Source organism: Dendronephthya gigantea, unplaced genomic scaffold (genome assembly GCF_004324835.1).
Source record: "Dendronephthya gigantea isolate DGI-Jeju-01 unplaced genomic scaffold, DenGig_1.0 000758F, whole genome shotgun sequence".
Lineage (NCBI taxonomy): Eukaryota > Metazoa > Cnidaria > Anthozoa > Malacalcyonacea > Nephtheidae > Dendronephthya > Dendronephthya gigantea.
Genome location: NW_021163768.1, coordinates 3,371 through 20,664, shown reverse-complemented (window position 1 = coordinate 20,664; position 17,294 = coordinate 3,371). Strand labels below are relative to the sequence as shown.

At 31.6% G+C, this 17,294-nt stretch overlaps 1 protein-coding gene across 1 annotated transcript; it reads left to right on the top strand.

The window, feature by feature from the left end:
- The first annotated feature begins 3,975 nt into the window (after positions 1-3,975).
- LOC114544383 (mediator of RNA polymerase II transcription subunit 34-like) lies at positions 3,976-5,440 on the top strand. The gene is made up of 2 exons (XM_028563039.1): positions 3,976-4,439; positions 4,570-5,440. Exons 1-2 carry the CDS (start codon positions 3,976-3,978, stop codon positions 5,438-5,440), a joined length of 1,335 nt encoding a protein of 444 aa, XP_028418840.1.
- The last annotated feature ends 11,854 nt before the right edge of the window (positions 5,441-17,294 follow it).

Sequence of the window (17,294 nt, the reverse complement as noted above, 5' to 3'; positions counted from 1 at the left end):
TCAAAATCATCATAATGAGCATTATCGTTGCCATTGCAACGATCATTTATTACGTTTAATATGCTAATTATGATCAAGATCATCATATTGATCATCATAGTTGCCATGACCACTATCATTTATTATGATTAATATGCTAATTATGGTCAAAATCATCATAATGATCATCATGGTTGCCATATCAATTATAATTTAGTATAGTTAATATGCTACTTATGATCAAGATCATCATAATGATCATCATAGTTGCTATAGCAACCATCATTTTTATGATAAATATGCTAATTATGATCAAAATCATCATAATGAGCATCATGGTTGCTATGGCAATTATAACTTAATATGATTAATATGCTACTTATGATCAAGACCATTATAATGATCATCATAGTTGCCATGGCAACCATCATTTATTATGATTTATATGCTAATTATGATCAAGATCATCATAATGATCATCATAGTTGTTATGGCAACCATCATTTATTATGATTAATATGTTAATTATGATCAAGATCATCATATTGATCATCATAGTTGCCATTGCAACCATCATTTATTATGATTAATATGCTAATTATGATCAAATTCGTCATAATGAGCATCATGGTTGCCATGGCAACCATAATTTATTATGATTAATATGCTAATTATGATCAAAATCATCAAAATGAACATCATGGTTGCTATGGCAACCATCATTTATTATAATTATTATGCTATTTATGATCAAGATCATGATAATGATCATCATGGTTGCCATGGCAACCATCATTTATTATGATTAATATGCAAATTATGATCAAGATCATCATATTGATCGTCATAGTTGCCATAGCAACCATCATTTATTATGATTAATATGCTAATTATGGTCAAAATCATCATAATGAGCATCATAGTTGCCACTGCAACCATCATCTATTATGCATAATATGCTAATTATGATCAAGATCATGATAATGATAATCATAGTTGCCATGACAACTATCATTTATTATGTTTAATATGCTAATTATGGTCAAAATCATCATAATGATCATCATTGTTGCCATATCAATTATAATTTAGTATAGTTAATATGCTACTTATGATCAAGATCATCATAATGATCATCATAGTTGCTATAGCAACCATCATTTTTATGATAAATATGCTAATTATGATCAAAATCATCATAATGAGCATCATGGTTGCCATGGCAATTATAACTTAATATGATTAATATGCTACTTATGATCAAGACCATTATAATGATCATCATAGTTGCCATGGCAACCATCATTTATTATGATTTATATGCTAATTATGATCAAGATCATCATAATGATCATCATAGTTGTTATGGCAACCATCATTTATTATGATTAATATGCTAATTATGATCAAATTCATCATAATGAGCATCATGGTTGCCATAGCAACCATCATTTATTAGGATTATTATGCTAACTATGATCAAAATCATCATAATGAGCATCATGGTTGCTATGGCAACCATCATCTATTATAAATAATATGCTAATTATGATCAAGATCATCATAATGATCATCAGAGTTGCCATGACAACTATCACTTATTATGATTAATATGCTAATTATGGTCAAAATCTTCATAATGATCATCATTGTTGCCATGGCAATTATAATTTAGTATAATTAATATGCTACTTATGATCAAGATCATCATAATGATCATCATAGTTGCCATAGCAACCATCATTTATTATGATTAATATGCTAATTATGATCAAAATCATCATAATGAGTATCATTGGTTGCTGTAGCAACCATCATTTATTATGATTAATATGCTAATTATGATCAAAATCATCATAATGAGCATCATAGTTGCCACTGCAACCATCATCTATTATGAATAATATGCTAATTATGATCAAGATCATCATAATGATCATCATAGTTGCAATGACAACCAAAATTTATTATGATTAATATGCTAATTATGGTCAAAATCATCATAATGATCATCATGGTTGCCATGGCAATTATAACTTAGTATGATTAATATGCTACTTATGATCAAGATCATCATAATGATCATCATAGTTGCCACCGCAACCATCATTAATTATGATCAATATGCTAATTCTGATCAGAATCATCATAATGAGCAGCATGGTTGCCATGGCAACCATCATTATGATTAATATGCTAAATATGATCAATATCATCATAATGATCATCATAGTTTCCATGGCAACCATAATTTATTATGAATAATATGCTAATTATGATCAAGATCATCATAATGATCATCATAGTTGCCATGGCAACCATCATTTATTATGATTAATATGCTAATTATGATCAAAATCATCCTAATGAGCATCATTGGTTGCGATGCCAAGCATCATTTATTATGATTAATATGCTAATTATGATTAAAATCATCATATTGAGCATCATTGGTTGCCATTGCTACCATCATTTATTATGATTAATATGCTAATTACGGTCAAAATCATCATAATGATCATCATGGTTGCCATGGCAATTATAATTTAGTATGCATTTAATGATTTAATGTATTTAAGTATTAAATGATAGTTGCAATGGCAACTATGATGATCATTATGATGATATTGATCATATTTAGCATATTAATCAAAATAAATGATGCTTGCCATCGCAACCAATGATGCTCATTATGATGATTTTAATCATAATTAGCATATTAATCATAATAAATGATGGTTGCCATGGCAACTATGATGATCATTATGATGATCTTGATCATAATTTGCATATTAATCATAATAAATGATGGTTGCTATGGCAACTATGATGATTATTATGATGATATTGATCATATATAGCATATTAATCATAATAAATGATGCTTGCCATCGCAACCAATGATGCTCATTATGATGATTTTGATCATAATTAGCATATTAATCATAATAAATGATGGTTGCCATGGCAACTATGATGATCATTATGATGATCTTGATCATAATTAGCATATTAGTCATAATAAATGATGGTTGCCATGGCAACTATGCTGCTCATTATGATGATTCTGATCAGAATTAGCATATTAATCATAATTAATGATGGTTGCTATGACAACTATGATGATCATTATGATTATCCTAATCATAAGTAGCATATTAATCATTCTAAATTATAATTGCCATGGCAACCATGATGATGATTATGATGATTTTGACCATAATTGGCATATTAATCATCATAAATGATGAATGCCATGGCAACTATGATGATCATTATGATGATCTTGATCATAATTAGCATATTATTCATAATAGATGATGGTTGCAGTGGCAACCATGATGCTCATTATGATGATTTTGATCATAATTAGCATATTAATCATAAAAAATGATGGTTGCTATGGCAACTATGAAGATCATTATGATGATCTTGATCATAATTAGCATATTAATCATAATAAATGATGGTTGCTATGGCAACAATGATGCTCATTATGATGATTTTGATCATAATTAGGATATTAATCATAATAAATGATGGTTCCCATGGCAAATATTATGACCAATATGATGATCTTGATCATAATTAGCATATTAATCATAATAAATGATGGTTGCAATGGCAACTATGATGCTCATTATGATGATTTTGATCATAATTAGCATATTAATCATAATAAATGATGGTTGCCATGGCAACTTTGCAACCTCGTACCCAGGGTCTTTACTCGTGGGGAGAAAAGACCCTGGTTACCGCTGGTCACGTGACACGCTAGTTTTTCATCGCCTAAGGGGGGGATATTAGGGATATCATATTACATGTTCCACGTGCTTCCACTACGCTAGCATTCTTTCGTATCGTTCCGCCATGTTGGCCTTCGTTGCTTTTCTCTCGTGTATGGAATTTGCCTTGTTAAATAGTGTTTACCAAAACATAATTTTGAAACCAAAGCAAGTTATTTGTCTCGAACGTGTTTTTTTGAAAAACGATGTGATGTGCGTACTGCCAACAGGATACGGAAAGTCGTTGATTTTTCATCTTTTGCCACTGCTCTTATTCGCTAAATTCAAGCTGAGAGGCGACTTACTTACTGGTTGGAAATCGAAAGGTGTTTTTACGGCAGCGGTGGACTCTATAGTCATTGTTGTATCACCTCTCAATTCCCTTATAAGTGACCAAATATCTCGATTGAGCGTAACTGGCATTAGAGCGTCTATTGTAAATACAAAGGAAGCGAAATTGGAACTTGATTCAGAAGATATCCATGCTGACGAAGTTGACATCGATTTTAGTCGCTGCGAAGAGGACAAATTACGCGACGAATATTATCATATTGTATTTGCCCATCCAGAAAGTTTTATTTCCAGCAAATTTGGACGAGATTCATTGTTGAGCAAACACTATCAAGAACATCTGGTTGCCATTGTTGATGATGAAGCTCACTGTATTGTTGAATGGTAAGTGTCATTTTTATAAGCCTTCCCAAGTAACTTCGACCTTTCTTGCATACCCTTTCTTGCAGTGATCGAGATGGATTTTACACGTGTAAGGACATTCTAACATATAATTTGTTTTCATTTATTCAAGGGGAAGTGAATTCAGAGAGGACTATGGCAAGTTAGGGGTGTTATGTGCACTCTTTCCTGATGTTCCCTGTCTTGCTATGACAGCAACAGCAAGTCGAGCAGACATAAATGCCATTATTGACTCATTGGGATTAAAAAATTGTAAATTAGTCATTGGCAATCCAGACAGAAAGAACATTTTCTACAGTAAAGGCTTTCGACATGGACAAGATCTCGACGCCATTCAATGCATTTTAATGCCTATTGCGGAAGATCTGTTGGAGCAAAGAAATGAGTATCCACTTACTATAGTGTATGTTCCACTACGGTTATGTGGATTTGCCTACAAACTTTTCGAACATGTTCTTGGTTCCCAACAATATTTTCCTGTTAATTCTCTTCCAATCCCCTCAAACAGATTGTTTGCACAATTTCATTCACCACAAACAAACCAGATGAAAGAAGAAATTTTAAAACAGCTCTGTTCAAAATGCAGCGTTGTTCGTGTTGTTTTTGCCACAATAGCTATCGGGATGGGTGTGGATATACCTGATATTCGCCAGATCATTCATGTTGTTCCTCCGTGCAGCATGAAAGCTTATTTTCAAGAAACAGGACGTGCTGGCAGGGATGGCAAGCCATCATTAGCTTGTTTATATTACAACAATCCAGACATTGCTAAGAACAGACAAGCAATGAATGATGATATGCGCAATTATTGTTCTAATGCTAGTATATGCCTCGGGAAATTGCTGCTGAATTCACTGGATGCAGAACAAATAGTTTGTATGAAGCCATTACACATCTGTTGCAGTGTATGCAAGCTGAGGTGTGATTGTTTTAATTGTGCACAGGTTGATTTAGGTGAGATGATTGACAATGTTAAGGCATAAATACATGGACATGTGCTTGTATTTATTTTGCACACATAAAGAAAGATAAAAATTATATATCAACATACAATTTTAGAAAGGTTTTACTGTTAAATGTTATTGCATGGAAGCACATTTTTAAGTGATAAAACTGTCTAGTTAAAAAAGGTATTTGGCAAAATTAGAATAGTGAGATAGAGTGCATTACATAACCTTGACTGTTATGTATTCTGATATTGATTGTTTTGCACAAGATAATATATAATTCTACTTAAGTATATAATAGTTCAGATTTGTATAAAATGCAAATGCATTAATGATGTTACATGTCTATTTTAATACTTCCGTGTACAAACAATATTCAAATGGATGTGAAATATGGGTTCATAAAGGTTTCAAGCTTTTATATTGTTTTAAAATGTGATAAAATCGAATTGTCGTGATAAAATCCTGAGTTTATTTTGCTGTGCAACCTAGGAATTTTTGATATTGTTCATATAAAATCACATTTAAAATAATTGACTGCCCACAAGCAATAAGTAAAATCTATAAAATATGTAGGAAACATCATTAAATTTTACCGGATTTAAAAATTACAAACCATGAAATGCACCGCCTCATACTCAGGGTTTTTATCTCGAAATGCATAGAATAGTGTTTCCCTAGAATATATATAAATTGTACATAATTGTGTGTTATGTGTACAGCAGTAACCTACTAACTTTCTGTTAATTCTTCTGGGTCATCTAAAACAGGATAGTGCATTATTATATTGTTTTTATGCCTCTCGATCCACTCTTTAAATTTGTCTTTGTCAAATGTATGGATTGGGTCATGTGATACACCAACAAATGACTGGTACACTCTGTTGTCATTCTTCTTGAATGGCCTAGTTGCTCTTAAATCATTCATGATTACAAGTTCATCTTCTGCTGATGACCTATGAGAGTGTGATGAAGACTTCTGATGCATATGAACTTGACTCTCAAAGGCTTCCACAATCTTTGTCACTCCTCCAGATGCTTTGCTTGCTCTGCTAATTGCCTTCTCAGTCTTGTTTGCACCCATGGAATTAATTAGTTTTTTCATTTTGCAGTTGCGATTCTCCTGGAACAGGTCGATCTCAACGTTCTTGCCAGCACCACCCCTCCAACTCACGGTAGCAGCCCATTTGCAACGATGGGCTTCAGCTTCTGACAATAAAACTTGACATTGCAAAATGTTTACCAACATCTCAATGGCATACTCAATAAATCCCGAGGTGGAGAAGAAATGTGTAAGCAACTGTTTCCTTAAGATTGAAAGGTACTCTCCATTACCTGTGGCAACTGCATCCTTGATATCTGCAAGCAACAGGAATGACCTCATCACATTGACAGAATAACACCAAACACCATCAGTTGTTGGAATATCATCGTTTCCAAAGACATATTCATTGAGGAATTTACCTACCCAAAATGTGGTCAGAAAACAGAATATTTGCAATGAGGGATCAATAGAGGAGCTCATTATAATTTAGAATTTTTTATGCCTATCATAAGCCTGTATCAGAAATAAAATTGGCTGTAGTTTTGCCAACAAATAATATTCTACAATTAGCCTAAATTTTGACAAATTATCAATTTCATTTAAACCCTTAAAGGCTGCTAGTCATCAAACTGTATATACCTTCAAAAAACTCCTCTTTGTATGCCAATCGACTATACAAAATGGGTACAAGTGATCAAATCTTTGCTTTGGCAGATGGCAACCAGCACGAAGATCTTTTGCTCCAGCCATTCTCACACGGGAAAGCTGGTCACCAAAGCATGGTATTTTAATACCATGCAATGGATCACTTTCAGTCGTAGAGGGTGGGATATGTGAAGCGGGTTGATCTGGTCTAGAGGTGGCTCCTATGGTAGGGATGGTATCTTCATTTGAATCACTAGCCAAATGACATAATCCAGCAGACGAATAAATGTCATATACCCATTTCTCCAGCTGGTCCAAAATGTCAACACAATCAGAGTATTTCTTCTCGTCTTTCATCAACACTGGCATGGTTAGGACTTCCGACTTTGCTGACATTTCGTTTGCAAACATACACTCTGTGGTTTGTGGCACATATGGCTTAAAAATATTGAAAGCCTTGAAGCATTCAAACAAGAGTTTTGCAACAATCACTCTGTATCTAGATCTCCTTGCTTCCAGCTCATCTTTGTTGACAGTCACAATATCAAGAACATTGCATTCTCTAATATCTTTTTGTGGACCAGAGTCAGGTAGGTTTTTGTCAGCAACTCGGTTAAAAACAATGCTAGTTGCAACCGCATGTACACTTCTATTCTGAATACTCTGTCTCATGTCGTGAGCCTTCTCCTCCCAGTCGATGTTGTCCAGCACAAACACAAACTTGAAGCCAGACTTCACTAATTCCACTGCCCTGGCAAGAAAATGAGTCCCAATGTCTTCTAGAATGGCATACTTCTTGGCTGGTTGAAGGCAAATTCCATACTTATTCAACTCGGCAACTAGCTATAGAAAGTAAAACAACAAACATGATTAAACCGCAAAGAAATAAAGAGGAATTTTAGTGATCAATATCTTAGCTATAGCAGAACATACTCATAGAAACTGAGCACTACCTTGTCAACAGTGAAAACAGACAAAAAACGTTATTGATTAATGGTAAAAAAATATATAGAAAATAACAAACATGGCACTCCAGTCTTTGCTAAGATATCTATCTGATATTGTGCAGTCAGTGCAGAGTAATGATATAGGCAACATTGGCTGAAAAACTAGAAAACATGATAATCTTCCATGAAAACAGAAAATCTTCCAAAGTAAATGCCTACACTGATGAGTTCAGCAGGGTAAACCATATCCAATGGTCTAAATTTCTAAGGTGAAACTACCACATGGACATATTTTGTCTATATGAACAGATAGACATCCCATGAAAATTTTAGGTAGTCTTGATTCATAGTAGCAGCTAAGGCTTTGGTAGGCATTGTGAAAGTCCTATAAATGATTCCTTAACATTAACTGTTTTCTCAAACCCACTTTCATTTTATGGTAATCCCTGTCTTCAGACCTTTCCTGTTTGATTTTAATGGACTGGACAATTACCTATTTCTTGGTGCATGATGATTTATGAATGACACTTTACAGTAAAATATTAATTAGAGAGGGTGATGTAAGATGTCATGTACATCAGAATGCTATCATCAGTCAAAAATGTTCAAGAGTTTGAAACAAAATTTAGAAAAAGGACTTACAGTATACTGCAAAAGTGACACTTACATTAGCAGATGCATGGCCTTGTGCAAGCAGGATGGAATTGATCCTCTGTACTCTGCTTAATTCGTGGCATCGCAAAAACATGATGATGCTATATATCAAACATATGCCAGGATTCTTCCTTTCTGGGTAAATGTTGCTTTCCATGAGACTGCAAAGAATTGTATGTACTGTAGGGCATCTTCTTTCCATCTCTTTACAAATTTCGGACATCCAACTCTGAGATGATAAACCAACATAATTCCTTTGCCTCAGGACAGATGGGTTACTTCTCCTTGCAATCTCAATGAGCTCATTGTTAGCCACACTGAGAACTTGTGCTGGTGATATGTTTTGAACTGTCTTTCCTGATAAGACACCGCCACAAATAACATGACATAATACAGTCAAGTTTTTTATTCGAAGTATGTCTACATACTCTTATACAGAGCAACAAGAAATTAATTTCTTATGTTTTAAAATAAATACTTATATATCAGATCTTTGTTTTCTTTCTGAATTTTGTATGCATGAATGCACTCTGTCTCACAATCATGAAATATGTAGTACGTATGCCATTGCGCAAAATATTTAACCCAATACTAGTAATATAATAATTGAATATCAATATGATGAATGAGCATTTAAATTTTGGAAGAATATTACATGTATATACTCACTGAAGTTTCAGCTGTAGCTTCGTCTGCCAAACTGAAATCGATACTTCGACGACGCGAAGTCCCAACTGCAGTAACTTTTGGAGGCGGCACTGTAGCAGATGGTGAAATTTCTACGCAACGCTCAGCACGGATATTTTCCGTTAATGTTTTCTGAGTTTCTTTTATAATTCTTTTAAATTCTACTGCGTTTTTAAGCCTTCTGTCACATGGCGCACATATACGATGAGGAAGTTCGCTATCTTGCGGCAACTTTTCACCGAGAATAATCTCTGCGTTTCGAAGGATTGTTTCACACTGCTTTCGATAAAGATTCTTGCTGTGTTTCGGATCAGCAACACAATTACAAAGCCTACAACGCGAACTACTGGCCGTCGATCCTTTTATTTTATATAACTTTTTTGGCGTGTCTTTACTAGCCATCGACCCGATTGAATGGAATTCGAGCTTACCGGTAAACGCATGTTCAAATCTGTAATTTGATATATTGTGTGCCTCCAAACAGGATTGGATGCAAGCAATGTCGTGGTAAATACATACAAAAGTCGCGAAATATTGTAATGAACTTTCAAGAAATTTCATATTTTTCGGTTGTTTTCACACGCGCTCCTTTCCCACCCCACCCTAAGTAATATTTTAATTTTCCCCCAGATTTTGGGGGAAAATGCTAATCACGTGACCAGCGGTAACCAGGGTCTTTTCTCCCCACGAGTAAAGACCCTGGGTACGAGGTTGGGCAACTTTGATGATCATTATGATGATCTTGATTATAATTAGCATATTAATCGTAATAATCTTCCTATCAGTTATTTACACGAGTATTTAGATATGATGTTATTATTTAAAGTAAATTGTGGTCTAATAAATCTCTCGAGCGCAGTCCTTCCAACACAACCTATGAAATTGAGAACAACAAGATCCGTTCAACAAAACTCCACCCAATTCCATATCAAGAAATGCTATACAGCAACATATCAACGATCATATTCTATTAGATCAACAAGGATCTGGAATAGTCTACCAAAACACATAACCAATAATCTGAACTCGTTATATATCTTTAAAAAATATCTACTTGATTACTACTTCTCTGCTCTAGAATGTAACTATAACATAAATGATCCTCGTTCATGGAAAACAATTTGTTTAAAGTGCAATCAGACTCGCGATCTCACTAAACCTCTTGCATGCCGTTTTTAATAAAGATGTTTTAAAAGAAATAATGTTATTATTATAATATAATATATAAATTATTGTAGTATAATGGGATCACAGTAATTGGCCAAAAGCTGTTGTGAATACCCTGTCACAATTGTTGTAAATTGTTTAATGTTGTATTATTAGAAATAGTATAATTGGAGCTATCTTGCAGTGAGGACTTTAACAGATCCATGTCTAATCTAATATGTTTAATAGTTTCTTGACTGTAAAACTGAAGTCTGCAAGGATAGCTCTAATAATGTTATAAATTAATAGTGTTTTACTTGTAAATTTATATTGTGACAAAGCTTATAAAATTAAAAATTAAACAATTAAAAAATAATAAATGATAGTTACCTTGGCAACTATGATGATGATTATGATGATTTTGATCATAATTAACATATTAATCATAATAAATGATGGTTGCTATGGCAACTATCATGATCATTATGATGATCTTGATCATAAGTAGCATATTAATTATACTTAATTATAATTGCCATGGCAACCATGATGATCATTATGATGATTTTGACCATAATTAGCATATTAATCATAATAAATGATGGTTGCCATGGCAACTATGATGATCATTATGATGATCTTGATCATAATTAGCATATTATTCATAATAGATGATGGTTGCAGTGGCAACCATGATGCTCATTATGATGATTTTGATCATAATTAGCATATTAATCATAAGAAATGATGGTTGCCATGGCAACTATGATGATCATTATGATGATCATGATCATAATTAGCATATTAATCATAATAAATGATGGTCGCCATAGCAACCATGATGCTCATTATGATGATTTTGATCATAATTAGCATATTAATCATAAAAAATGATGGTTGCTATGGCAACTATGATGATCATTATGATGATCTTGATCATAATTAGCATATTAATTATAATAAATGATGGTTGCCATGGCAACCATGATGCTCATTATGATGATTTTGATCATATATAGCATATTAATCATAATAATTGATGGTTGCCATTGCAACTATGATGATCAATATGACGATCTTGATCATAATTAGCATATTAATCATAATAAATGATGGTTGCAATGGCAACTATGATGCTCATTATGATGATTTTGATCATAGTTAGCATATTAATCATAATAAATGATGGTTGCTATGGCAACTATGATGATCATTATGATGATCTTGATAATAAGTAGCATATTAATTATACTAAATTATAATTTCCATGGCAACCATGATGATCATTATGATGATTTTGACCATAATCAGCATATTAATCACAACAAATGATGGTTGCAATGGCAACTATGATGATCATTATGATGATCTTGATCATAATTAGCATGTTATTCATAAAAGATGATGGTTGCAATGGCGACCATGATGCACATTATGAGGATTTTGATCATAATTAGCATATTAATCATAATAAATGATGGTTGCAATGGCAACTATGATGATCATTATGATGATATTGATCATATTTAGCATATTAATCATAATAAATTATGCATGCCATCGCAACTAATGATGCTCATTATGATGATTTTGATCATAATTAGCATATTAATCATAATAAATTATGGTAGGCATAGCAACTATGATGATCATTATGATGATCATGATCATAATTAGCATATTAATCATAATAAATTATGGTCGCCATAGCAACCATGATGCTCATTATGATGATTTTGATCATAATTAGCATATTAATCATAAAAAATGATGGTTGCTATGGCAACTATGATGATCATTATGATGATCTTGATCATAATTAGCATATTAATTATAATAAATGATGGTTGCCATGGCAACCATGATGCTCATTATGATGATTTGATCATATATAGCATATTAATCATAATACTTGATGGTTGCCATTGCAACTATGATGATCAATATGACGATCTTGATCATAATTAGCATATTAATCATAATAAATGATGGTTGCAATGGCAACTATGATGCTCATTATGATGATTTTGATCATAGTTAGCATATTAATCATAATAAATGATGGTTGCTATGGCAACTATGATGATCATTATGATGATCTTGATAATAAGTAGCATATTAATTATACTAAATTATAATTTCCATGGCAACCATGATGATCATTATGATGATTTTGACCATAATCAGCATATTAATCACAACAAATGATGGTTGCAATGGCAACTATGATGATCATTATGATGATCTTGATCATAATTAGCATGTTATTCATAAAAGATGATGGTTGCCATGGCGACCATGATGCACATTATGATGATTTTGATCATAATTAGCATATTAATCATAATAAATGATGGTTGCAATGGCAACTATGATGATCATTATGATGATATTGATCATATTTAGCATATTAATCATAATAAATTATGCATGCCATCGCAACTAATGATGCTCATTATGATAATTTTGATCATAATTAGCATATTAATCATAATAAATGATGGTAGGCATAGCAACTATGATGATCATTATGATGATCTTGATCATAATTAGCATATTAATCATAATAAATTATGGTTGCCATGGCTACCATGCTGCTCATTATGATGATTCTGATCAGAATTAGCATATTATTCATAATTAATGATGGTTGCCATGGCAATTATGATGATCATTATGATGATCTTGATCATAAGTAGCATATTAGTCATAATAAATTATGGTTGCCATGGCTACCATGCTGCTCATTATGATGATTCTGATCAGAATTAGCATATTATTCATAATAAATGATAATTGCTATGGCAATAATCATGCTCATTATGATGATTTTAATCATAAATATCATATTAATCATAAAAAATGATGGTTGCTATGGCAACTATGATGATCATTATGATGATCTTGATCATAATTAGCATATTAATCATAATAAATGATGGTTGCCATAGCAACCATGATGCTCATTATGATGATTTTGATCATAATTAGCATATTAATCATAAAACATGATGGATGCTATGGCAACTATGACGATCATTATGATGATCTTGATCATAATTAGCATATTAATCATAATAAATGATGGTTGCAATGGCAACAATGCTGCCCATTATGATCAATTTGATCATAATTAGCATATTAATCATAATAAATGATGCTTGCCATGGCAACTATCATGATCATTATGATGATCTTGATCTTAATTACCATAATAATCATAATAAATGATGGTTTCCATGGCAACCATGTTGATCATTATCATGATCTTGATCAGAATTAGCATATTAATCATAATTAATGATGATTGCCATGGCAACTATGATGATCATTATGATGATCTTGATCATAAGTAGCATATTAGTCATACTAAATTATAATTGCTATGGCAACCATGATGATCATTATGATGATTTTGACCATAATTAGCATATTAATCATAATAAATGATGGTTGCCATGGCGACTATGATGATCATTATGATGATCTTGATCATAATTAGCATATTAATCATAATAAATGGTGGTTGCTATGTTAACCATGATGCTCATTATGATGATTTTGATCATAATTAGCATATTAATCATAATAAATGATGGTTGCCATGGCGACTATCATGATCATTATGATGATCTTGATCATAATTAGCATATTAATCATAATAAATAATGGTTGCCATGGCAAACATGATGATCATTATGATGATCTTGATCATAATTAGCATATTAATCATAATAAATGATGGTTGCCATGGCAACCATGCTGCCCATTATGATCAATTTGATCATATTTAGCATATTAATCATAATAAATGATGGTTGCCATGGCAACTATGATGATCATTATGATGATCTTGATCATAATTAGCATATTAATCATAATAAATGATGGTTGCCATGGCAACCATCATGATCATTATGATGATTTTGATCACAATTAGCGTATTAATCATAATAAATGATGGTTGCCATAACAACTATGATGCTCATTATGATGATTTTGATCATAATTAGCATATTAATCATAAAAAATGATGGTTGCCATGGCAACTATGATGATCATTATGATGATCTTGATCATAATTAGCATATTATTCATAATAGATAATGGTTGCTATGGCAACCATGATGCTTTTTATGATGATTTTGATCATAATTAGCATATTAATCATAATAAATGATGGTTGCCATAGCAACTATGATGATCATTATGATGATATTGATCATTTTTAGCATATTAATCATAATAAATGATGCTTGCCATCGCAACCAATGATACTCATTATGATGATTTTGATCATAATTAGCATATTAATCATAATAAATTATGGTTGCCATGGCAACTATGATGATCATTATGATGATTTGATCATATTTAACATATTAATCATAATAAATGATGGTTGCCATTGCAACCATGATGATCATTATGATGATTTTGATCATAATTAGCATATTAATCATAATAAATGATGGTTGCCATCACAACTATGATGATTATTATGATGATCTTGATCATAATTAGCATATTAATCATAATAAATGATGGTTGCCATAGAAACTATGATGCTCATTATGACGATTTTGATCATAATTAGCATATTAATCATAATAAGTGATGGTTGCTATGGCAACTATGATGATCATTATGGTGATCTTGATCATAAGTAGCATATTAATTACACTAAATTATAATTGCCATGGCAACCATGATGATCATTATGATGATTTTGACCATAAATAGCATATTAATCATAATAAATGATGGCTGCCATGGCAACTATGATGATCATTATGATGATATTGATTATATTTAGCATATTAATCATAATAAATGATGCTTGCCATCGCAACCAATGATGCTCATTATGATGATTTTTATCATAATTAGCATATTAATCATAATAAATGATGGTTGCTATGGCATCTATGATGATCATTTTGATGATCTTGATTATATTTAGCATATTAATCATAATAAATGATGGTTGCAATGGCAACCATGCTACTCATTATGATGATTCTGATTAGAATTGGCATATTAATCATAATTAATGATGGTTGCTATGGCAACTATGATGATCAATATGATTATCTTGATCATAAGTAGCATATTAATCATACTAAATTATACTTTTAATGGCAACCATAATGATCATTATGATGATTTTGACCATAATTAGCATATTAATAATAATAAATGATGCTTGCTATGGCAACTATAATGCTCATTATGATGATCTTGATTATAATTAGCATATTATTCTTAATAAATGATGGTTGCCATGGCAACCATGTTGATCATTATCATGATCTTGATCAGAATTAGCATATTAATCATAATAAATGGTGGTTGCCATGGCAACAATGATGCTCATTATGATGATTTTGATCATAATTAGCATATTAATCATACTAAATGATGGTTGCCATGGCAACTATGATGATCATTATGATGATCTTGATCATAATTAGCATATTAATCATAATAAATTATAATTGTCATGGCAACCATGATGATCATTATGATGATTTTGACCATAATTAGCATATTCATCATAATAAATGATAGTTCCCATGGCAACTATGATGATCATTATGATGATCTTGATAATAATTAGCATATTATTCATAATAGATCATGGTTGCTATGGCAACCATGATGCTCTTTATGATTATTTTAATCATAATTAGCATTTTAATCATAATAAATGATGGTTGCCATGCCAACTATGATGGTCATTATGATGATGTTGATCATATTTAGCATATTAATCAAAATAAATGATGCTTGCCATCGCAACCAATGATACTCATTATGATGATTTTGATCAGAATTAGCATATTAATCATAATAAATGATGATTGCCTCGGCAACTATGTTGATCATTATGATGATCTTGATCATAATTAGCATATTAATCATAATAAATGATGGTTGCAATGGCAACCATGATGCTCTTTATGATGATTTTATTCATAATTAGCATATTAATCATAATAAATGATGGTTGCCATTCAAACTATGATGGTCATTATGATGATCTTGATCATAAGTAGCATATTATTTATACTAAATTATAATTGTAATGGCTACCATGATGATCATTATGATGATTTTGACCATAATTAACATATTAATCATAATAAATGATGGTTGCCCTATCAACTGTGATGATCATTATGATGATAAGGATCATAATTAGCATATTAATCATAATAAATGATGGTTGCAATGGCAACTATGATGATCATTATGATGATCTTGATCTTAATTACCATAATAATCATAATAAATGATGGTTTCCATGGCAACCATGATGCTCATTATGATGATTTTGATCATAATTATCATATTAATCATAATAAATGATGGTTGCAATGCCAACTATGATGGTCATTATGATGATATTGATCATATTTAGCATATTAATCAAAATAAATGATGCTTGCCATCACAACCAATGATACTCATTATGATGATTTTGATCAAAATTAGCATATTAATTATAATAAATGATGGTTGCCATGGCAACTATGATGATCATTATGATGATCTTGATCATATTTAGCATATTAATCATAATAAATGATGGTTGCCTTGGCAACCATGTTGCCCATTATGATGATTTTGATCATAATTAGCATATTAATCATAATAAATTATGGTTGCTATGGCAACTATGATGATCATTATGATGATCTTGATCATAAGTAGCATATTAATTATACTAAATTATAATTGTTATGGCAAGCACGATGATCATT

What these genes read in the sequence shown, in the direction of transcription:
- LOC114544383 (XM_028563039.1), top strand. Translation starts at nt 3,976, where the DNA reads ATGTGCGTACTGCCAACAGGATACGGAAAGTCGTTGATTTTTCATCTT. An exon ending in GCTCACTGTATTGTTGAATG is followed by an intron (nt 4,440 to 4,569) that starts GTAAGTGTCATT and finishes CATTTATTCAAG; the next exon opens with GGGAAGTGAATTCAGAGAGG.